Here is a 24,002-nt window from a genome sequence, read left to right on the forward strand (position 1 = left end):
TTATATAATATCACATGTTGTATAGCATTTTTAAAAGGTAGTGCATCACTATAAACCTGTCACATAATCCTTTCTAGATGTTATAAACATTCTCTTAGGCAAGAATACAAAATCAGCCACATGTTATCAATAATTATGACTAAAGCCTATCACTTCATCTGAACATTTGAAAAATTTAAAACATCTCCAGTCTCCCAAACTTACAAACCACTGCATTGTTAACATTTATCGAACATCTATTATTTGACAGACCCCAGGGAAGAATAAATCTAATTCTCTGCTCTCAAAGAGCTCATTGTAATAATGTGATTTCATTACTACCACACTAAAGCAATAATATATTTTGGCTCTATCATTGCTTTAGGACAATTAAGCAATCTTCATTCATACCAGAGAACTAAGATTATAATCACTGTATACATTTCTCATTAAGTTTAGTAGTATATATATTGATAGTTTTCTTAGGAAATGAATGAAATTAGAAATAAATTGTTAAATAAAACAACTCTATGCTAATCTGAAGCAGAAAAAAAATCTAGTAAATGTTAATTAACTCCACATAAAAGCATTGCCTGTGATTTCAGGGTAAAATAAAAACATACCAATAGGGAGAAAATAAAAGCTGGTTCAATAAACTTTCCAAGTTAGTAGACACTATTTTTAATCACATAAGATGATGTTTTACTTTTTAATGATAACATTGTACTCTCTAATAATAATTTTACAGCTCAGATGAGCCTATTTCTCACTCAGGATAAAAATAACTGGTCCAAGTTAGATATCTCCCAGCCATGAGGCAAAATAATTATTCTATAGTAAAATCTCTATATAAGATAAATTCCTAATTATTAAAATTTCCTCCAACATTTCTGATCTTATTCTCCACTCCCCTCTAGAAAATCAACAGGTAGACATATTTCACAGTATCTGTCATAGCAGAAAAGAATCAAACAGATTTGTTTGGAGATTATCCCTTTATTTGCTGCCACCAGGTCTCAAAGATGAACCATAGCAATACCCATAAACACATTAGAAACTACTGTATATTTCTTTTCTCAAGTTAATTATCTTAACTATATTTTAAAATCTTGCTTTTTTAAAATTTAAAAAAATACAAATATAGAAAAAATATAAATTATGGAATCTTATGAAATATTATAAAGCAAACACATGGTTATTATAAAGTAACCATCACCATGGTCAGGTAAAAAGAATTTTGCCAACTATCTCAAAAGCCCTTTCCATGAGCCCTATCCCAATCATAACCTCTTCCCACTTCTCATAAGTAATCATTATCCTAACTTAAATAATAATCATTGTTTTTTATACCTTTGTCATCCAAAAGTGCATCTGCATACACTATTAACTGTTGATTTCCAAATGTATCATGAGTTTACATAGAGCATTGTGTATAGATGCTAAATATTTAAGTTAATATGTTTTAAAATAGAAATGCAAGGAGATCAAGGTTTTACTCATCTTAAATGTTTTCTCTCTCTCTTTTTTTTTTTTTTTTTGCTTTTTCTCACAATAAGTATGAACAGGGTGATTGTCTGAAGGAAGGGATATTAACTTTTGAAGGAAAGGATATCTATAACTATTTAGCAAATAAAATAATAAGGTGACAAAATTCCATAATCTAAAGAAGCAATGTCAGAAAACAAACCAAAAAAAAATTTTTTTTTTTCTTTTTACCCCAAGAGCTAAAAATGTTTCTGGGATAATAATTACAAAAAAAAAAAAAGATTTTATTAGAAAGGATAAAATGGGGGTGCCTGGGTGGCTCAGTCAGTTAAGCATTTGCCTTGGGCTCAGGTCATGATCTCGGGGTCCTGGGATTGAGTCCTGCATTGGAGCTCCCTGCTCAGCCAGGAGTCTGCTTCTCCCTCTCCCTCTGCTCCTTCCCACAGCTTATGCTCACACCCGCACACTCTCTCTCTCAAATAAATAAATAAAATCTTTTAAAAAATAAATAAAAAAAAGTATACAATGGCTAAAAGTTACATCTATTCAGTTTCTAGATCTCCCCTTAATAGGTACACATACAAAAAACAAATGTCTTTCATAAGAGATGCTAAATGCCTATAGCGTATAAAAACACAGGACCACCTCAAATATAAATTTTATTTTACTAAGTTTTTTATTTTCTATTTTTCAGAAGAGACATTGCAATTCACTGAAAGGTAAGTTTTAATCACTTTTAAAGTAAATTTCCTGAATATAAAATTAATATTAACTGAAGATATTTGGAAAATACAGAAATATATAGAGATAAAAATAATAGTCATGCATAATTCCAACATTAAAAGGTAATCACTGTTAACATTTTAGCCTATTTTTTAATTAAAAAGATTATTCGTTATTTACCTCATTATGCCTCTATCATTTCTTCAAAAAAAAGTAGTCTACATTTCATTATCCATTCAATCTTATAAATAAAGACTATAAAATAACAAGACTACTTTTTTAAACATGTGAGAATTTTACATGCAAATAAGTATTTTTTTATTCTAAGGATGAAGCTATTGAAGAAAATATTTTTCAGAATGCTCCCTTCAGAGTTACCTTAAAATTCAGTAGGTATAAATATTACTATTATATAAATGGTCCCATAATGAACTCTAATAAAGAAATATAACATTCTAGAATTTTACCACAATCTTATTGTTTATTCCTGTTTCCCATTTTCTTCCCTGAGTCTTTCAAACTTCTATATCTACACATCAAACATGAATTATGTCGATCATCTTCAGAAACTGTCACTACTAAGAAGTCAGGAAATCCTACTCATGAAAATTATCATTAAAGTGTGCTACCAAAAAAATGTATTTCTAAAAGTCCAATTACAACATGAAATTATGTAAGTAAAATCCTTTCACAAACCTCCATTTAAAAGAAAATTTTGGAGAAGTATTACAACTGAAAATAAACTGGCTTAAAGGTATAATAAAAATGCCACCTAAAAATAAATTTCTTAAAACTAATACTTAAGATAAAGTTATAAAACATCTCATAAAGCATGTGCTAATATTCATAATGGATTATAAAACCCAAATACTTAATTTTTTCTAAACTACATTTTCTTAGGACCAAATTACATGCTAAGGGTTATTCTTCCTTGAAAATCTAATTTCACTCATACCTCTAGCCAATGCTCATTTAAAAAAAAAACCTGAAATATTTAAGTGGGCTTCTAAAGCTAATAAATGTGACTATTCTCTGAAATATTTAAAATGTCTTATGAATGCAACATGTACATGACAACGAAGCTGATGAGGCTCTGACAATGACAATGATTTATCTAATGGTTCTGAAAGATCTAAATTAGTTCAGTATTCCCTATAAGATCTCCATGGTGAACAGTAGTGTGCATCTTTCTGTACAATGGAATTATGAAGAAGTATTTATATAATTAATTTCTTAAAATGTAGATTCACAAATATTATGGTCCTTTGGAGTAGAACACTGGCATTATGTAATGCCATCTAGTTGTCAAAATTAGTGAGTACTTAAAAAACGTTTCTCAAGACAAGCAGGCCAAATATAGGCAAATCTTTTTGGTGTAGGAGGTAGATGAGATGGAATATCCCATTCTAGCCAGATTCCTTATAATCTTCACGGTTGGGTCTCTGCTCTACTTTTCTGCCATCACGCAAGGGTAAAAATGGAAAACAAGATTGTCCAGATAAATACTATATCCTGGGCCCTGTGTTATCTGCCTTTTCTCTACTTTTTCTTTACATGTGGAAGCATCCCTTTCACTCACATTATCCCTAAGAACTATTATTGTTTACTACATAGCAAGCTTTATGAATGAAATCAATCATCAGATGAGGCAAGCACGAGCAGTCACTTTAATCAGCTTAGTCCAAGGTTAAATTACTACACAGTCCCTCCAGATGCTCAAGACTTTTACTTCTCTTCTGTCTGCACAATTTTCCTTGTGCTACTTTTGGGGCTGTAATTGTCCTGGTTATTTCTACTCTTTAGTCTAAGGCTGAAGTATGTCCTTTGGAAGAACAAGGTCTTTTTTCCCTTTTGAGCCCTGGTTCTGATTTTTAAGACTATTCACACAGAATGATGGCCCCCTGTCTACCAACTAAACAAGTAACTCTCTGGTTAAGTTTTAGGTAGTTACTATCAAATAACCTCAGGATCCAGCCCCATTTCTACTTCCTCCAAACTAAAGACACTGGATTTCCTTCTTCCCAAACTCAAGCTGTCCTTCCTTTATGGTCAATTCTGCATTTCCCAGCTCCTTCACAATACCATCTTATTCTTAAATGCAATTTTTCCCTTAAAAAAAATCTTGGTTTCTTTCCCTCTTTTTTTCTACAATTCTACTTCCCCATACCATCAACTCTCTAAAATGACATTTGCAGTTCTTCTAACAAAATGTTCAGTATACATCTCCTAGCCAGGGATAGTCCACTGTCCTTCCTTAAGAATTAAAAACATTTTTAAAAAGTTTTTAATGCAATTTTCATTTTTGCCCAGAATCTTTTACTCTCTTGTGTTTCCTTTAATTCACAATAAATTTTATTTGTACAAATGAATCAGTGTAACAGATATTTAGCTTTATGATATATAATCAAAAGGTACAAAAAAGAAAAATATAATATCATGATATATTTTTTCAATCTTATGTGGAAAAGAACTTATCATTTATAGAATTCTTATGACTCCTTTTGTGGAATGAGGAATTATTATTTAATTTTTATAAATCTGAAATTTCACAAATCAGGCATGCCTATAGGTAAAAAAAAAAATACCTTTAATAACTTGGCATTAGGACTAGCCTCTTATCCTAAGCTTTCAACAAGACTTAAACACTCATTTGTATTTCACTTTTAAAGTTATAACCCTATTTCTCAAGAAAAAAAGAACCAACTTCTTAAAACCAAAGGAAAAGAATAGATGGTCCAATGCATTTTTCAAGAGCAGTAGTTAAAAAGAAAACTGATAATATAACTGAGTAAAATTATACATTAACTCACATAATCATGGAAGGCTTTTGCTTCACTTGAATGTTCACATGTTTCCCGTCTTTCTGGAGCTGCACAGTAGAGATCCCAAAATACACTAAAAAAGTAATTATGGTAACATTAAGAAAATCATATAACACCAAATGAGAGATCACAATTCCAAAAATAGAAGACATGTATTATTTTTTATACAAAATGTGTTTTCTTCTTCAGGACAAATATTTCTTTGGAAGATTTAAATTCAGGCAAGGTTCCTCCTGGAATAATAGCATATAATCTAGCTCTTTCAGATTTTTTATAAAAGGATAAAAAATTTTAAAAAATTTAACCTGTCATTCTTAATTGTCTATTTATATCATTTAAACACATGACTGAAATAATTATGCTTTTCACAACTCTCCCATGAAGATAAAAACAGTAAATAATATCCTAATTTAATCATTAAAGAATAAAGTGGTTCATTATTTTTTTCAAGATAATTTTGTTGTCCAACTACCAGGCCAAAATCCTGACCATTAAATCACATTGTTAAAACAAGTATATGTTCTTGGGCGCCTGGGTGGCTCAGTCGTTAAGCATCTGCCTTTGGCTCAGGTCATGATCCCAGGGTCCTGGGATGGAGTCCAGCATCGGGTCCCCACTCAGCGGGGAGTCTGCCTCTCCCTCTGCCTCTGCCTGCCGCTCTGCCTACTTGTGCTCTCTCTCTCTGTCAAATAAATAAAATCTTTAAAAAAAAAAAGTATATGTTCTTAAAATATCCTTTTGTTTGCCCTTGCAAATTACCAAAATAGGTTAGTAATTCTGAAAATTCAAAACGTCCAAGCTCTTTCATTTTTCCCTTCTGTTCAAGAACAATGGGGATAAGCAAGGTAGAACTGGTTGGGAAAAAATAATTACACTGCTTACAAAACTTACGTCTCTGATCATCCTTCCATCTCTAAAATTAACAATAAGCATAAGCAAATGATTCAAAAATCAGGAATGCAAATGTCTAGAAATATTGGCAACAAACAAAAGCAATTACACTGATGAACAGAAATCTTTTTTTATTACATATTTTTCATTCTACAAAAATTGGAAAGTAGACTAAATCAAGTAGTTAAGAGCACAGGTTCTGGAATAGGATATATCTCAGACAAAGCCAGCCCTGCCATTAATTACTAGCTCAAGTTGCTTAAAGAGATTAGAAACACAATCCTCCTCTCTATAAAATGGGGTTGTTGAGAAAATTAAATTATACAACATAAACAGAACATCTGACATAGAGTAAGCATACTATCAATAATATAATCAACACTATGATTAGCTTGCATAAAAGCTTAATATGCATACATATTGTTAGGGCAGGTCATTGTACCAAGGGCACAGGTAACAATGGTACAATAAAAATTTGGTAAATTAAACCTGGCCTCTTTGGTTTGACCCTTAAAGACTCAGTCTGAATCTCTCTCACCCCAGCTAGGAGAAAACATTCTGTAGGCCTTATAACACAACTAGTTCAGTAAAATAAGATTACCTTCAAAGGTGAAAAATATGAAAGACTGAATATTGGCATTTAATTTCCTTTTAAGTTTCTGTAATGAGCAAGGAAAATAAGGAAAACAATAAAGAAAAATAATGTGAATAAACTTCAATTCTTTTAGGAGAAGGAAATCAATTAAAAGCTGTACTTGGCTTTCCTATATCCCTTTTTGGACTTAAGAATTATAGATATACAAAGATACAGCAAAAGTTTTCCACATGCATCAAGTGTGTTATGAGTTAGAGTATATTGTAATTATTCTATTTTCATGTTCTTGAGGAACTTCAAAGTTCTTAAAACCAAAGTTTTATAATGGTAGTCTTTACTGTATTGAGTTTAATCATAGAATATTATGTGCAGTATTATAACAAACACCTTAATATCTCTTCTTATCCACTAATTTCCTAACAAATGTTATAAGATCTTTCTTGAAAATTATTACATTATTACTTTTAAAATGTTGTCTTACAAAGAGAAAACTATTAACTTATGATTAGAATGTATCCTAAAAGTTATTAAATAACTATAAATAAATGATTATTTATACATATATAATTAAGTTAAGTATTTATCCTGGAATAGTAACATTGTTCTATTTCTATTTTTTGGTTTCCCTTTATGGATTTAATTGGAGGTCAAAGTTTACAAGATCAAGATGAGGGATAATAAAACAATCTACTAAAATGGGATAACTTTATATATGGTATATTTCTGACAATTTTACATTACCTACGTATGATCTCCTTGAATAAAGATAAAGAAATACACCCTTTGAAGACATTTCCCAAAGGAAGAAATACACAGTTTTACAATAATAGTTACAGACATTAATACTCCACTCTCAATACTCAGACAGAAGATAAACAAGGAAACGGGGATTAAACAACACAATAAACGAACTAGATTTAAGAGATATATGCAGAACACTCCACCCAGCAACAATTATACACCTTTTTCTAAACTGTAATTGAGGCATTTTCCAGGAAAGGCCATAAGTTAGAGCATACGTTAAGTCTCAGTAGATTTGAAAAGATAGGTATCACACAAAATATCTTCTCTGACCACAATGGGATGAAGTTAGAGATGAATAACAGAAGGAAAACTAAAATTTGTGAAATTAACACAAACTCCCAATGGATCAAAAAAGAATCACAAGGGAAATTTAAAAATACTTAGAGATGACATGAAAACAACATACGAAAACCTATGGGACAAAGCAAAAGCAATAGTAGGAGGAAATTTAAAGCTATAAATATATTTAAAAAACAAGATAGATCTTACATCAACAACCTAACTTTAAAACTTAAGGAACTAGAAAAGAACAAATTAAACCCAAAGCTAGTAGAAGGAGATAATAAGGATTAGAACAGAGATCAATGAAATAGATAACAGGAAAACAAAAGATAAAATTAATAAAACCAAAAGCTGGTTCTTCAGAAAGATCAATAAACTTGACAAGCCTCTAGAGCTAGCTGAACTAAAAAGAGAGAGAGAGAGAGAGAGAAGACTCAAATTACTAAAGACTTCACCAAAAAAATGTTAGAACTAAATAAATGGATTCAGTAAAGTTGCTGGACATAAAATCAATATACAAAAATCAGTTGTGTTTCTATAAACTAACAATGAATTATCAAAAAGAGAAATTAAGAAAATGATTCTATTTACAATTGCATCAAAAAGAATAAAATACTTAGGAATAGATTTAACCATATGATTGATTTCTGGGTTTATACCCATAAGAATTAAAAATCTCAGAGATATTCATATACCCAGGTTCATAGCAGCATTATTCACTATAGTTAAAACATGGAAGTAATCCCAGTGTCCACTGATGGATAAGACAATGTCGTATATAAATGCAATGGAATATTATTCAGCCTTTAAAAGGAAGGAAATTCTAACATATGCTACAACATGGATGAACTATGAGGACATATGCTAAGTGAAATAAGCTAGTCCCTAAAAGACAAACACTATATGATTCTACTTCTACAAGGTACTTACAGTTGCCAAAAATCATAAAGAAAGAAAACAGAATGGCAGTTGACAGGGGCTGGAAGGGCACGGAATACGGAGTTAGTGTTTAATGGATATAGAGTTTTAGTTTTACAAGATAAAAAGAGTTATGGAGATGGGTGGTGGTAACGGTTGCACAACATTATGAATGTATTTAATAACACTGAAATATACACGTAAAAGTAGTTAAGATGAATTTTGTTTTGTGCATTTTGTCACAATTTGAAAAAACTGAGGAAAAAAAACACACAAAAAAACTTGCCCCTGGCGAGCCCTGTTCTAGATACCATTTTACAGTGACTAAAACAAATGTTAATTCTTTTCTGTTTATTCATAATCTCTATTCCATCACTTCAAAGACCATAGAGCTAAGGTGGCCACCAGAAAGCCATGAGATACTAATAATAAAGAATACTCATCACAAAAATAAGGCAAAATTTCAATTTATAAAACCCTACTCATTAGGAGAGTTTCATAATTAAGTCAAAAATAATCTGAAATATATTATGAAATTCAAACTATAAAAATTTAAAAAATTAAATAAAAATTTATTTTTAGTGCTCTGATATTCATGTTAAAAACATTTCATCTATTTTATAAGTATTTGTATGTTTTTATCTAAGATGTGATCATAGATGGGAAAGATATTTTAAATGTTTATCTCTTCTAGAAAATCCAACCCATGTTTTGCACTAGTTATTTGACTCATACAATATATTGGCACTGCTACAATACCATCCTAATATTTGAAAAAAATTAGTTATATCATAACAACAACAACAACAACAAAGCTGCACTGTGGCCAAATCATGAGTTCACATTCTGCAATTAATCCATGCTTGGCTTTGTGGGGCAGTAGACAAATCACTTAGCTAATTTAGAAAATAACAAGGTTAAAGACCTGTATAAACCCTTGGTAAATTAAAATTTTAAACTATGATTTTCTTCTACTAATATTTCAAGTATATATTAATGCATAATCTATGCAATAGCTACATCATATCCTGCCTAAGAGAAAAAAATATATATAATCTATGGCATGTACGTGACTGTGAATCCAAAACTAATGATGAGTTGAATTCAAAATTTCAACTCTATTTCCTAAAGCACCTAAATACAACTTTATGTAGAAGTTACATCTCATATATTATTAAGACTTTACAAATACTCTGGACAAATTCTTTTGGCTGATATTATGATGACATGACATTTATCATATGAAAATGTGGACCTATGTCTTTGAGGAGAAATTTGGCTTTTTAATTAAGTAGGTAAGAGTCATAGCAATACTTGATTTGCTCTTAGCTGGAGGAATTTCATTTGATTTCTTTAGTAAGCTTTTTTGATGACCCACTGAACTCGTTCCTTGATTCCCCTGAGGGCGAAGGGCAGAAAATTCTGGAATTCCACAGATAACAGATTTCTTCTCTCTACAACCAGAAATGCTAGTGGCTAAGGAGCTTCTCATTTGCTCTCACGTCTACATCTATTAAGCCTGATCTCAAAATATTATCCTTGAAATGTGGTGGATTCATCATCATGAGTAATGGTTTAAATTTACAGTCTCTTTGTTCCTAAGCAGAAACAAGTGAAAAATATGTATTTTACAAGTGAAATAGTTAGAGGAGCACCTGAATGACTCAGTCAGTTAAGCTACCGCCTCTTGATTTTGGCTCAGGTCCCGATCTCGGGGTCTTGAGATTGAGTTCGACTAGGGGCTCCACGCTCAGTTCAGAGTTTGCTTGTCCCTCTCCCTCTGCTCCTCCCCCTGCTTGCCCTTTTGCTCTCTCAAATAAATAAATAAATAAAATAAAAACAAATGAAGTAGTTAGAGACTAAACACAGGAATCAAGGGGCGCCTGGGTGGTTCAGATGGTTAAGTGACTGCCTTCGGCTCAGGTCATGATCCTGTAGTCCCAGGATCGAGTCCTGCATGGGGTTCCCTGCTCAGCAGGGAGTCTGCTTCTCCCTCTGACTCTCTCCCCTCTCATGCTCTCTCTCTCTCTCAAATAAATACATAAAATCTTTTAAAAAATCAATAAATAAACCAATAAATCAATAAACACAGGAATCACACCCTGCAAAGTATTAACATCTTTGTTCTTGTACCATTTGTTATTATTATTAAAATTTTCCCCACATAAATCAAAGGAAAATACAAGATTTCCAAGTTGAGGTTTCTCATCCAAACACTGTTTTTCTTCTATTCTGATGATGTGAGTGAAAATGACTTCACTGGCTATCAATATCTTTAGGGAATAAGGAAAGCAAAATAGTTGTCAGAAAAGTCTACAAGGGTGAATAAGCATTCCAGAGGTGTCTAGAAGATGCGATGCTAATATAATTATATAACCTTAATCCACTGGCCACATTTGGGACTACCTGAAAATAAAAATTAAAAAAAGAAGAAAAGAAGAAAAAAACACAGGAGACAAGCCACGTTACTATAATTTCGTATCATTAAGAGCTAAGGAAGTTATTTCTCTTTGGCCCAAAAAAATATTTTCAATGAATCTTAGATACTCATAATCTATACTGAAGAAAACTATTCATAACACTAAGGAGGGTTTTACGTAAAATGTACATGTACCTGCTCATCATCTTAAAAATTTCAGATGCGTGCACTTGTCTTATTCCTTAACATTATTTATAATTTATAAAATGTAAGAATTATATTTTGTCCCACTATCATAAAATTCCCATAATACTCTTGGATTCATGATAAATTCATATTTTAAAGTATCATTAAAATAGCTTATGTGCTAAATTCAAGCATCATATACTAAGCATCATGCATTCAGCATTTAATCCTCCCATTACTATGCCTGTTTGATCGAGGAGGGAGCTGAAGTTAAAGAGGTTAAATAATTTGCCTAGGGGACACAATTGGTTAGTGGCAGAGCTGGGCTTGAACTTTTTATTCTTACGTTATTTTACCTCTATTGTGTGTATGGTATTAAGAGTTCTCATTTCAAGATGGCTCATGCTGATTTGGGGCAAGTTTATGCAGCTCTGGCTGTCCAAGCAGCATCAGCTGTTATAAGTGTAGTAGATACCTGTCCTAGATAACACAGCAAACACTTTGTTATCCTACCTTTGACCCTCATACTCCAACTCATTTCCTGAGTATCCTATGGCAACCACCCCCTCACCCCACATGCAGCTGCCAGTGATGCATGGATGCCTCAATATAGACCAGACTCAGAAGACACAACTTTTCTGAGTCCCATTTATATCTACAGTCTAGAATTAGCCACTCAGGGTGTTCAAAAGGGAACTGTAATTAATGTCTTATTAATAGTGGGCCACTAAATTCTGCTCTGTATTGAAGAAATATCATCTGTTACTGAGATGAGCACTGGTTACAATTCAGTAAATTTCAATTCTAATTCTAAATCTGACCTTGAGAAAATAGGTTTTTTTCCAGTAGTTTCTTTGTGTAAAAAGAGAGAATATGTTATATATTTTACAAGCTTTTGTACAGATAAAAGAGATGGTATATGCAAAAGTATTTTTAAAAGAAGAATAAAGATATTCTAAAAATTCTCATAACTAGTATGGCAAGAAAAAAAGAAGCCTTCCTTTTAATAGAGTAAAATTTGCCTCAGTTTCCTTTCTAATCCTTCATATTTAGTGGAAAATTCCATGTTATTTACAATGTCTGCTCACCACCAAATTTTTCTATTTTTTCATTCTTTTTCTACTCTCCCAGACACATTTTGATTTTTTTTATAACTTAACCACCTCTGTTCCTCGCTTTCTCTCTCACTAACACTTTTTATTGCCTTCTCACCATGATTATACTCCCGTTTTAGTTGTCACCTGCATTATCTTATATTGCTATTTTAACTTTTTTTAGAGTTTTTATTTAAATTCCAGTTCATTAACATACAGTGTAAAATTAGTTTCAGGTGTACAATATAGTGATTCAATACTTCCATACATCACCCAGTGCTCATCACAAGTGCACTCCTTAATCCCCATCATCTATTTAACCCATCCCCTCACTCTATTTTAACTTAATTCAAATAAATAATTAGTTATGCAATGCCTATTATAGGCAAGACATACAAGATGAGTAAGAACCAGTCTGCCAATGATAATTATTATACCATTCTACTAAACCAGTTGACTAATTCAGCGCTATTATTTTCACATGGGTATTTGGTTATTCTTAGCTATACCTGATGTCATCCATTAGACTCTAAAATCATTAAGAGTGCTAGCATACTGTAAGATTTGACTTCCCATTCCCAGTGAAAGAAACTAAATTCTCATTATAATCTTAGTTATTAATTTATTTTCTCTGCAGCATCATATATATTTAATTTCAGGATATAAATACACGGGCCCAAAGTTATTTCAAAAGGTGTTTTACATATAAAATTAAGTAAAAATAAAGCATAATTTTTGCCATTAAAACATTAAATAGGAAGATTTATTTATTTTTTTTTAAAGATTTTATTTATTTATTTGAGAGAGAGAGAATGAGAGATAGAGAGCATGAGAGGGAAGAGGGTCAGAGGGAGAAGCAGACTCCCTGCTGAGCAGGGAGCCCGATGCGGGACTCAATCCCGGGACTCCAGGATCATGACCTGAGCCGAAGGCAGTCGCTTAACCAACTGAGCCACCCAGGCGCCCCTAAATAGGAAGATTTAAAAAGTTTCTATTTTTAAATTACCCAAACTGAAAAGGATATTAATTTCAGGAGAAAGAAGATTCTTGGCATTTCTATTTCTAAAATTCACAGAAGCATTGGGGACTTTCATTAAAGAAAACAAAAAGGAAATACATTTTCAAAGGGGTTTTGATCTGGGTAAAGGTAACAAACATGGGAGGCATGGGAAATACTATAGCACTGGGCAGGGTGCAAACTAGGAAAGAAAAAAAAGAAGTGATAAAGGAAATCACATCACAAACAAGGAAAAACTTCCAGAAAATAAAATCACACATTTTCCTCTGTCTATACTAAAAGTAGAAATTCCCCTGTTCTTCTCCAAGGCCTCTGCCTCTCAATTTCCCTGCATTTTTTTCTGCACTTTTGTGCATGTTTATTTCTCTTTCATACATCTTCAACCTCCCCATTCTTTTCATCTCAATATATATATGCTCAAATTTATTCTATTTTAAAAAGAAAAATGTGAGGCGCCTGGTTGGCTCAGTCAGTTAGCGTCTGCCTTCAGCTCAGATCATGATCCCAGGGTCCTGGGATGGAGCCCCACATTGGGCTCTCTCAGCGGGGAGTCTGCTTCTCCTTCTGTTCCTCCACCACCCACTCGTGCTCTCTCTCTCACTCGCTTGCTTACTCTCTCTCTCAAATAAATAAATAAAATCTTAAAAAAAAAGAAAGGAAAATTTTGTTAATCCTGAAACTACTCCATGTGGCACCAGACACTTCAGCTATTCTCAGTAACCCTTGAGGTGGAAAAATGAATTAGAGCAGCCTTCTGAATCTCACTTTCACCCCTCCACCAAAACTCTTATCCTCAGGACCACCAAAGTTCACCTTCCTTCCCAATTCAGGAAAATCTCTAGGTCCTTTTACTACACTTGCTGCAGAATTTAATCTCTACATTAAATGTCCTACTTGTTTCCCATACATTATTCTCTCCTAATTACTCTTCTTCCTCTCCAGTTATTTTCCTTTGAGTCTGCTCTTCATCCACCCAGGCTTAAATGTTGACTTTACTCAGGATTCCAACCCCAGTCCCTGCTCTTACTTGTTACACTGGGCAGTTGAATCTATAAACACTCTTCACCAATAGTATGGTCTGTGCTAATAATTTCCAAACCACTGTAGACCTGTCTCAGAGGTATAGGCCCAGATCACCGACCTTGTATTAGGGCATCTCTATCTGAATGTCACTTAGGCATCTCAAAATTTAACCTGTCCAAGATAAATTATGGCCTTTTCTCCAAAGCTTGTTACTCTTTCTATATTTCCTCTTTCAGTCAATGACATCACTGTTCACCCCAAATCTAAAGCCTAGGAAACTCCTCCTCCACATCCCAACTATTCTACTTACTGTTTACTATCACCTTTCAACTGAACAATTACACTTGCCTTGTAACTGAACTCCATCTCTGTTCTCAACCCTCTTCAATCTATCTCTATGTTGATGCCAAGTGAATGCCTAAAAGCACAAATCTAATCACATCATGTACGGTGTTCAAAATCTTCACGCTTTAATCCAAAACCCTTGTACTTCAGGACTTCATAATTTGGCCCCTGCCTTTGTCTTTATCTTTATATTCTATCACTTCATAGTACTGCTCCTACAGTTAACCTGATCCAAGCTACCAGTCATTTCTTGGATTCGTGATCATTCCTTTTGAGATGTCATACTAACTATTCCTTGCCCAAAATATCCTTCTTTCACTCAACTTCCAGCTCAGCTCAGACTCACTTTTTCTATAAAGCCTTTCTTAAATATCACAAGCTGAAAGCAACATTCCTCCTGAATTGCTATTATAGCTAGTATACACCTCAGTTATAATACTATTAATTGTTTATCTTTCCCATACTTATTTCCTTGAGGGGAGCATAGTTTTGCATTTTGTAAATATTTGATGAAGAAGCTTAAACAACAGGACAACTCCATTTTCAAATATTCTATAAAAAAACAGAAGTGAAAAGAAGTCACAAACTTACAACTGGTCCATCCAAAAGGAACCTTGCATTTGACCAAATGAGCAAGCAGTAAGTTCTAGAATACACGTTATCCTATTCATCTGGACCTTAACAGCATTAACAGCTTCCCAGGTTTAAAAAAAAAAGGTAACCATTATTGTAATCCTGAATCCCTAACCTAGAGCACATATGATAAAGCGAAGCTCTAAAGAGTTAAAGATTTAAAAGGTCAGGTATCTCATATTGTCAAGATGTCCATTCTTCCCAACTTGATCTATAGATTCAATGCAATCCCAATCAAAATCCCAACAAGTTATTTTGTGGATATCAACAACTGATTCTAAAGTTTATATGGAGAAGGAAAAGACCCAGAATAATCAACACAATATTAAAGAAAAACAAAGTTGGAGGGCTGATACCATCCAACTTTAAGATTTAATATAAAACTATAGTAATCAAGACAGTGTGGTATTGGTGAAAAAATAGATAATGCAACAGGGGAACAGAATAGAGAGCCAGAAAAAAGCCACATATATAATCAATTGATCTTTGACAAAGGAGCTAAGGCAATGCAATAGAGCAAAGATAGTCTTTTCCATAAATGGTACCAGAACAACCAGATATCCACATGCAAAAACATGAATCTAGACAAAAACCTTACATTCACAACAAAAATTGATATTCATAACAGCTTTTTTCATAACTGCCAAAACTTGGAAGCAACCAAAATATCCTTCAGAGGTGAATGTATAAATAAACCATGGTACATCCAAACAATGGAATATAATTCAGCACTAAAAAGAAATGAGCTGTCGAGCCATGAAAAGACATGGAGAAACTTTAAATGCATATTGCTAAGTGAAAGAAGCCAATATGAAAAGGCTACATACCGTATGATTCCACCTAAATGATTCTGGAAAAGGCAAACTATGGAGACAGTAGAAGGATCAGTGGTTGCCAAGGGTGGAGCATAAGAGTGGGGTAGATGAAAAGGCAGAGCACAGAGGATTTTTAGGGCAGTGAAAATACTCTGTATGATGCTATATTGATGGACCATGTCATTATACATTTGTTCAAACCCACAGAATGTAAAACACCAAGAATGAACTGTAATGTAAACTATGGACTTTGGGTAATTATGAATGTGTCAATGCAGGTTCATCAACTATAACAAATGTAGCACTCTGATGGTGGATGTTAATATGGAGGTTATGCTTATTTGGGGGCAGAAGGTAGATTTCTGTACCTTCCCCTTAACTGTGTTGTGAATCTACTAAAAACTGCTCTAAAAAAATATTCTAATTAAAAAAAGGGGAAAGAAAATCAAAGGGACCTCTGAAACAGTTAACAACAACAAAAAAATGTCAAGCATCTGCTGGATTTAAGGCCCACAGTCATGGCTGGCTATTCATAATGACCAGGAAAGCTTAAGATCTGGGCAGTTTTCTGAAGGAGAGGATCCATAGCTTTTCATCAGTTCTCAGAGGATCCTATAACCTCAAAATCATTAAGAACTACTTATTGACATAGATGAAGTAGGCACCTCAAAGGGTTTGTTAGTAGTTTCAGGGGAGAAAATTTAAAAAACTGAAAATACTGCACCCATATATTTTGCACGTGCTACATTTAAATTGAAAAGACTATAAAATACGTATGTGCCCATTATTTACCATTTCTTTGATATCTCCAACTATGCACAAATTAAAATTAGTTAAAATACCAAAGCCACAGAGGAAGGGCTCTCCTGGATCTTAGAGCCATAGAAAAAGGAAGAGCAATGGCAGATTTAAGAGCTATATCTTCTGATAGTTAAGACCGAAAAAGCTCAAGTATTCAGTAGGTATTATCAACTACCAACAGTATGAAAATAGGTTAAATTCATAAAAAATGGAGCAAAAGAGAAATCAGTGCAAGAAATAAAATTAATTCTTTAATGGAAATTTTCAAAATCTTCACTTTGTTAGCCCACTAATCCAATAGGGACAGACTCCTAAAATGGTTTCTTAGGCTACTTTGCAGACCTAATTGGAAACATACAAAATATAAGGTGTTAACAGGTGTGGAGACTCAATTAGATTCAGCAAACAGCTAAATTTTTACAATATAGATCTAGATATCATAAATACATACTATGTAAAATAAAAAATTGACTTTTATAATATATATTACAACAGCTCAGTCTTAAACCCCAGGAAAACAGCAGTGTTAGTGCTTAACTGCAATAAACCGTTGTTCCAAATACAGGAACAGCTCTGAGCCAAAGGACTGCACCTGTTCCTGCCATACATATGTGAGACAAACAAGGGAAACCCACAACCACAACTGATCAAGTGCGGTTCCATTCACCACAGAACCTCCGGTTAAGGCATGTTTTCAGGAGAGAGGTTAAAAAGATGATGGCATTAAATAACGTGCCAAGGAAACCATGCACATGGCACAAGAAGACAGCTTTTGATTTTCTCTTTTAATTAAGATGCTGAGAGATGAATATATAAGGCACTGAACAGAAAATGCTTCTAAACTGAAGAAATGCAAACAAACAGCCTACCTTATCCATGCAGACACCTGAACCGCCACTGCTGGTGCAGAGAAGTCACAGATCTGGACATATTGGTACTACAGTGAAATTTATAAGCTCTGCTATCAACTGGGTCTTCAATATAGTCTGATGGTCTTTTTTGTGTTCCTACACAGTTCTATCCCTGAATCTATATTGAACTATTTCAGTTTTTCTTCTGAACTATTCTTCACTGTCCTAAAAATTCACCACTGCCTCTACCTTCAGTATCCTCAGGTTTAGATGAGATCATGAGGGTCTAAAAGCCAGGAAGAAAGACCTCACCAGAAACAAACCATGCTAGCAGCTTGATCTTGGATGTCCAGCTTCCGGAAATGTGACAAAAGAAATTTATGTTGTTTAAAAGCCATGTAGTCTATGGTACTTTATTATGGCAGCCTAAGCGGACTAATACAGAATCATACAGTAGGAGATTACATATACCAAACCCAATTCTAGCTTGACTCACCAGTAGTATCTTTAAGTTAAAGAACACTAAAGCTGGTTTTGAGTTTGATTTTTTTAAGTGCTACCTTTCATAAAATAATTATAGAAAACAAAAATAAATAAATAAATAAGAAGCATGAAAACATAAACAGGTATAGTGCAGGCCTACTGGAATACATCATCAATCTAATAAATATGGAATAAAAGATACTTACCACCACCAAGAATGTAAGAATCCTGGTGGTTCCCCCAATGTGATGTTTTTTTCCCATCTTATCTAAAATGAATAAAAGAGATATTAAATACTTTCCTAATAATACCTTTTTCCACACATATTACAAAACTATATTTTCCCATTTAAAATACTAAGGTAATACATAAGATTTTAATCATTTTCATATTATTCTTTATTCAAGTTCAACTTACATTCAATGTAAGTACTCATTTTACATAGTCATTTGTTGACTGGATAGTTTATGAGAGAAGATACCACCATTACTTTCCTGAATTTGCTTCCCACTGTGCCAGGATTTTCAGGAGAGACTTCTGGAACTTAATATTTCAGGATCTTAAGGCACATCAAAATCACCATTATTAACATCACTATGAAAATCAATTATCACTACCAACCCAGAAATTTGCAAACAACTGGACTTCATATGTGCAACTCGGAAATTACGCCTTAAGGATTGAGTTTTTGAATAAATTCTTGATTTGAGGGAATAAGAGTAAGAAGAGTTTAAAAAAAGAGGGACACCTGGGTGGCACAAGTCAGCTGTGTGTCCGACTCTTGGTTTCTACTCAGGTCAGGTCATGATCTCAGGGTTATGAGATTGAGCTCTACAGCGAGCTCCAAGCTCAGCACAGAGTCTGCTTAGGACTCTCTCTCCCTTTCCCTCTGCCCTTCCCCACCCCCTCCTCCCATGCTCTCTCTTTCTCTCGCTCTCTAAAATAAATAAATAAATCTTTAAAAAAATTTTTAAAGAAGATTTTAAAAAGATGGAAATATTAACTTTCTAAATGTTTATATATATATTTACATATATGTTCATATAATTATATATATTTATATTTCAGATGAGTTGGAGTTCACTATAAAAAATTTAAAAGAAGATAAGTATCTCTGAAAAATTAAAATTTCTGACTAAATACTCTTTACAAATTAAATTCAGAAATTGGAAAACTGGGTAGGTATATATACGGTGCCTTTTCTAAGCACTGATAGCAGTAAACAAAAGATAAAGATCTTTGCATTCAGAAAGATTATACTTTAGTAGAGCAGACAGACCATAAACAAAGAAAAGCAAAAAAAAGAGAGAGAGAGAGAGAGAGAGACTATATTTATATTAGAAGTAGAAGGTGACAAATGCTAGGGAGGAAAACAAAGCAGGGAAAGAGGATAAAGGAAATGGAAAACAATAAGAAGTGAGCTATAATTTTAACTAAGGTGATCCAGAAAGCCCTCAAAAACAATCTTTATGCAGAGGGACTTGGCTGGCTCAGTTAGAAGAGCATGCCGCTCACTGAAGAGCATGCCACTCTTGATCTCAGGGTCCTGAGTTCGAGCCCCATGGGGTATAGAGATTAAATAAATAAATAATAAGAACTTGGGGAAAAAACAACAATCTTTATGTATAAGCATGATATAGTTTTTTAGTTTAAGTAATTAGGGGTGCCTGAGTGGCTCACTTGGTTAAATATCCAACTCCTGATTTCAGCTCAGGTCATGAACTCAGGTTCATGAGATCAAGCCCTGCATAGGGCTCTGCACAGAGCATGGAGCCTGCTTAAGATACTCTCTCTCCTTCTCCTTCTGCCCCTCCCCCGCCTGCACATGTGCACGTGCACTCTCTCCCTCTCTAAAAATAATTACTTAAAAATTATTTAACAATATCCCAATCAGCAAACTATGCCCATAGGCCCTTAACATAACTAGGAAGTAAACAACTACATAATTATAGATTTCAAAGAAAAGAAAATCAAGGAATCCTTTCTATCACCTACTATGGAAGAACTTAGAAATTCTTGTCCCAAAAGGATTAAAATAAATAAATAAAAGTTTTAAGATAAGAATTCAGAAAGTGGCCCAAATTGTAAAAAAAAAAAGTGACTATGGTAAAGATGAAAAATCATAATTAAAATCACTAAAAATCATTTTTTTAGTTCTTAAATACACAAAATGTAAACCAATGGGAGCTTTGAAGTAATTTGCTCTCAAAAAACAAAGAGAAATTTTCTAAAAATGAGGAAATTATGTATGTGATAGCCATTTTTTAAAAGAGCTAAAGGAAAGATCCTAGGGATTAATGAACTTGAATTCATAAAGACTAAATATGAACAATGAACCAAAACATGTTATAAAAAGCCAGATCCTAATTTGAATTCCCTTAAGAGTAACACAAAAGGGGTGCCTGGGTGGCTCAGTTGGTTAAGCGACTGCCTTCGGCTCAGGTCATGATCCTGGAGTCCCAGAATCGAGTCCCGCATCGGGCTCCCTGCTAAGCAGTGAGTCTGCTTCTCCCTCGGACCCTCCCCCCTCTCATGCTCTCTCTCTATCTCATTCTCTCTCTCAAATAAATAAATAAAATCTTTAAAAAAAAGAGTAACACAAATAATTTTTATATCTATGCTACCTTTTATCTGAATTTCCATTAATCATTATTGTTATCTTCTTGGTTCACAAAAAAAATAAGGAATGGTAGTACTTCATAAGTCTGAGGAGAAACGAAACTCTGATGTCCTGCTAAATTTATAATTTCATCAAAAACCTGTGTCTCATCTTTCTCTCAATCTTTTCTCTTACCATTTATTCACTAATTGATGTCTTCTTGAAAGGGCATAATAATGAATCTTACAGATATGTCCCAGACACATAAGTATTCCTAATCCCTGGAATCATCCTAATTATATAAACAGCAAGTTTTTCACAGTAGTGTCCCTACATATCTCAGTTCATCCTAACTTGACAGATTATGACTATGAAATAAAGCCAAAAGCACTATGCTCAATTAAAAGGAGAATGTGCGATGACTTACATTACAGTTAAAGTGGCAGGACTAGATCTCAATGCTGGATGGTGCTGGAGGAGGGATTAGACTTAGTCTAACATGAGTCCTACTGTGCTATAGCCAGTGCTCAGCAGTTTCCCTCCTGCACTTCCACGACTTCAACAAGCAACCACCAGCAATTTCAGGAGATAAAGTAATCAAGGAAAATTTTTATTATATTTTTATTTTTTTTGCATTTTTATATTTTTATTTTTTTGCATTTGTATTTTCAATAGTATGTTATTGTTCCTCAGAGCAGCTCAAAATGCCTCCCATACATGATCTTTTTTCATCCTTATAATAGTCTTTACTACATAAAGTTCACGTTTCTCACTTTAAATCCCAAGTAAGTGGCAGAAGCAGCTAAAACTTTGGTCCATCATATTGAAAATAACACAAAAGCCATCCTTTTATAGTTATTGAATAAACAACAATTAACACTTTAGGTATTTTCAAAGAAGAAATGATTCTACATTAAGGATGTTTCCATAGTGAATGGTATTTTTTGCCTCCAAACTAATTACTACTATAGGTATTACTTGTTTATAGGAAGCATGAGATGATGCTAAGGAAAACAGAACCCTGGTCTATAGAAAACTAAGGTACATTCATTGCCACACTGTTAGAAATAATGAAAATCAGAAACAACCCGAAAACACTCACCAATTGTAAAATAAATTTTGATACATACTACAGAAGAATATACAATCATTAAAAAGAATATAACACATCTACATGGAAAGAGAGCCAGGTTATATTGGCTTTTCAAGTTGGAGATTTGGAAGATTAGAGAACAATATGTATAGTATAAACTTTTTTTTAAATGAGTTTTTTACTGGGGGAAGGGGCAGAGGGAGAGAGAGAGAATCTTAAGCAGGCTCCATACCCAGCGCAGAGTGATGCGGGGCTCAATCTCACAACCCTCAGATCATAAATCAAGTTGGACACTTAACCAACTGACCCAGTCAGGCCCCATAAACCTTCTCTATTTAAAAGAAATTATTTATATATGTATGTATGCATTTGGGTTATACATATTAAAGATATCATACCAAACGGGTAAAGGAAGACTTTCATTTTAAAATCATATTCATCTATGTAGTTTAATTTTTTTAGCAGACATGTATTAATGATGGACATGGTTGAGGAATGGCCTGAAAATACCCCTAAATGTCAATAGCCATTTTAGAAACAATACTGCTATTTATGAAAAGGCATTTTCTGTCATATTGAGTTTCATAGGCTTCAGGCTTTTTTGGGTATTTGAATGACATCTATGCAAACAATTTCTCTCTCTCTCTTTACTCTATTTTTCCTTCTTTCATTACTCCAGCTCCAATATGTATTCTTCATCCTAAGGCTTTTTAAAGTTGTTGAATCATCCACCTCCCTGCCTTCCATCATTTACCCAGCTAAAAGCTGTATTCTCCTATAACTTACAGATAAATCTCAATGCCCATTCCCACTGTCATAGTCTACATTTGAGGGCCTTGTCTGTGATTATACTGTGTCTCTACTATATGACCTGGCATTTTCAGCATTTCTATATAGGTGGAGAACCAAACATTGAATGAACAAAAAGTATATTGGCAGGGGTAAGACATGCCATTTGGCTTATAAATGATAATTATAATTTACAAATGCCCATACTATCTGATATAGCAATTCTTCTTCTAGGAATTTTTCCTATAAATATGGTCATATGTGTAAAATTATATATATATAACAATTTTCAGTAAAGCATTATGTGTAATTGCAAAAGACTGGAAACAACCTAAATGTCCATAAGTAGGGGACTGGTGAAATATATCATGGTACATTTCATAGAATGAAATACCCCACCACCATAAAAAGAATTAGGAAGTTTCATGAACCAGTATAAAACAACTGAAGTCAAACAAATGAAACAAAAATTAAAGCATGTAATAGTGTGTGTAATAAATTAGTATTTATTATAATTTATATATAATTATATTTTTATACAATTTATATATATTTATATATAATTTCTTTGTATAAAAAAATGATACACACACACACACACATATATATATACATGTACACACTTGCTTAACTTTTCATCATTATTTGCTTCCAGCAAGGTATACTGGAAATTTACCTATTTTCTCTCAGCCCCACATTCACCCTTCTTTGTCCATTCTACACTAAGTGCTGGGATTCTAAAAATTATATTGCCTGGTTTCCTGTTCAGCTCTGCCATCAGAAGGACGCTAGCTGGAGATCAAATGGCAGGAGGAAGAAGTGAAGCTTCCTGCCCGTGGCTCCAAAAGTGAAATAGCTGCTGGCTGTAGCAGCAGTAGCTACAGCAGATACACCAGCTACAGCATGGGACAATTCTGGATGTCAACAGTTTCTTTTCAGAGGTTCTAGCCTTGTCAATGTGGGACCTGTCTGAATGATCCAGACCCACTTCCATAGCATCTCCAACAGCACAGCAGTAGGCTTGAAGTTCATGGGCTCTGAACCTTTCAGAGTATTCCTAAATCCTCTCATAGTTCTTGAGAACCAATATTCAAAAAATGTTAATAACATAAACAGATAAAGCTAGTTCCTGTGTTAAGAACCTGTATACCTATGTATACATTTGTTCCTAGACAAAATTCCAGAGTCTTCTAATTTAGATATAACCTACAGTTCCCACTAATTTTCTAAAATCTTCCATGGAGAGATGCATCTATATACTAAACTAAATGTAAAAAAAAAAGAAAGAAAGAAAGAGAAAGAAAAAGGAAGAACAATTACATTTTAATTTAAAAAATTAACAAAATAGATGTAT

The 24,002-nt window shown here is 33.4% G+C and overlaps 1 protein-coding gene across 8 annotated transcripts in view; it reads right to left on the reverse strand.

Moving 5' to 3' along the window:
- SSBP2 (single stranded DNA binding protein 2) overlaps nt 1-24,002 on the reverse strand; it is a 296,491-nt gene that overhangs the window by 191,339 nt on the left and 81,150 nt on the right. For all 8 annotated transcript variants that reach the window (XM_027604668.2, XM_027604669.2, XM_027604661.2 and 5 more), the window contains exons 3-4: nt 18,374-18,435; nt 4,998-5,082 (exon numbers count right to left, since the gene is read on the reverse strand). In XM_027604668.2, the coding sequence (XP_027460469.1) occupies nt 4,998-5,082; nt 18,374-18,435 (147 nt within the window). The remainder of the gene's footprint in view (nt 1-4,997; nt 5,083-18,373; nt 18,436-24,002) is intronic.

Source organism: Zalophus californianus, chromosome 5 (assembly GCF_009762305.2).
Source record: "Zalophus californianus isolate mZalCal1 chromosome 5, mZalCal1.pri.v2, whole genome shotgun sequence".
Classification (NCBI taxonomy): domain Eukaryota; kingdom Metazoa; phylum Chordata; class Mammalia; order Carnivora; family Otariidae; genus Zalophus; species Zalophus californianus.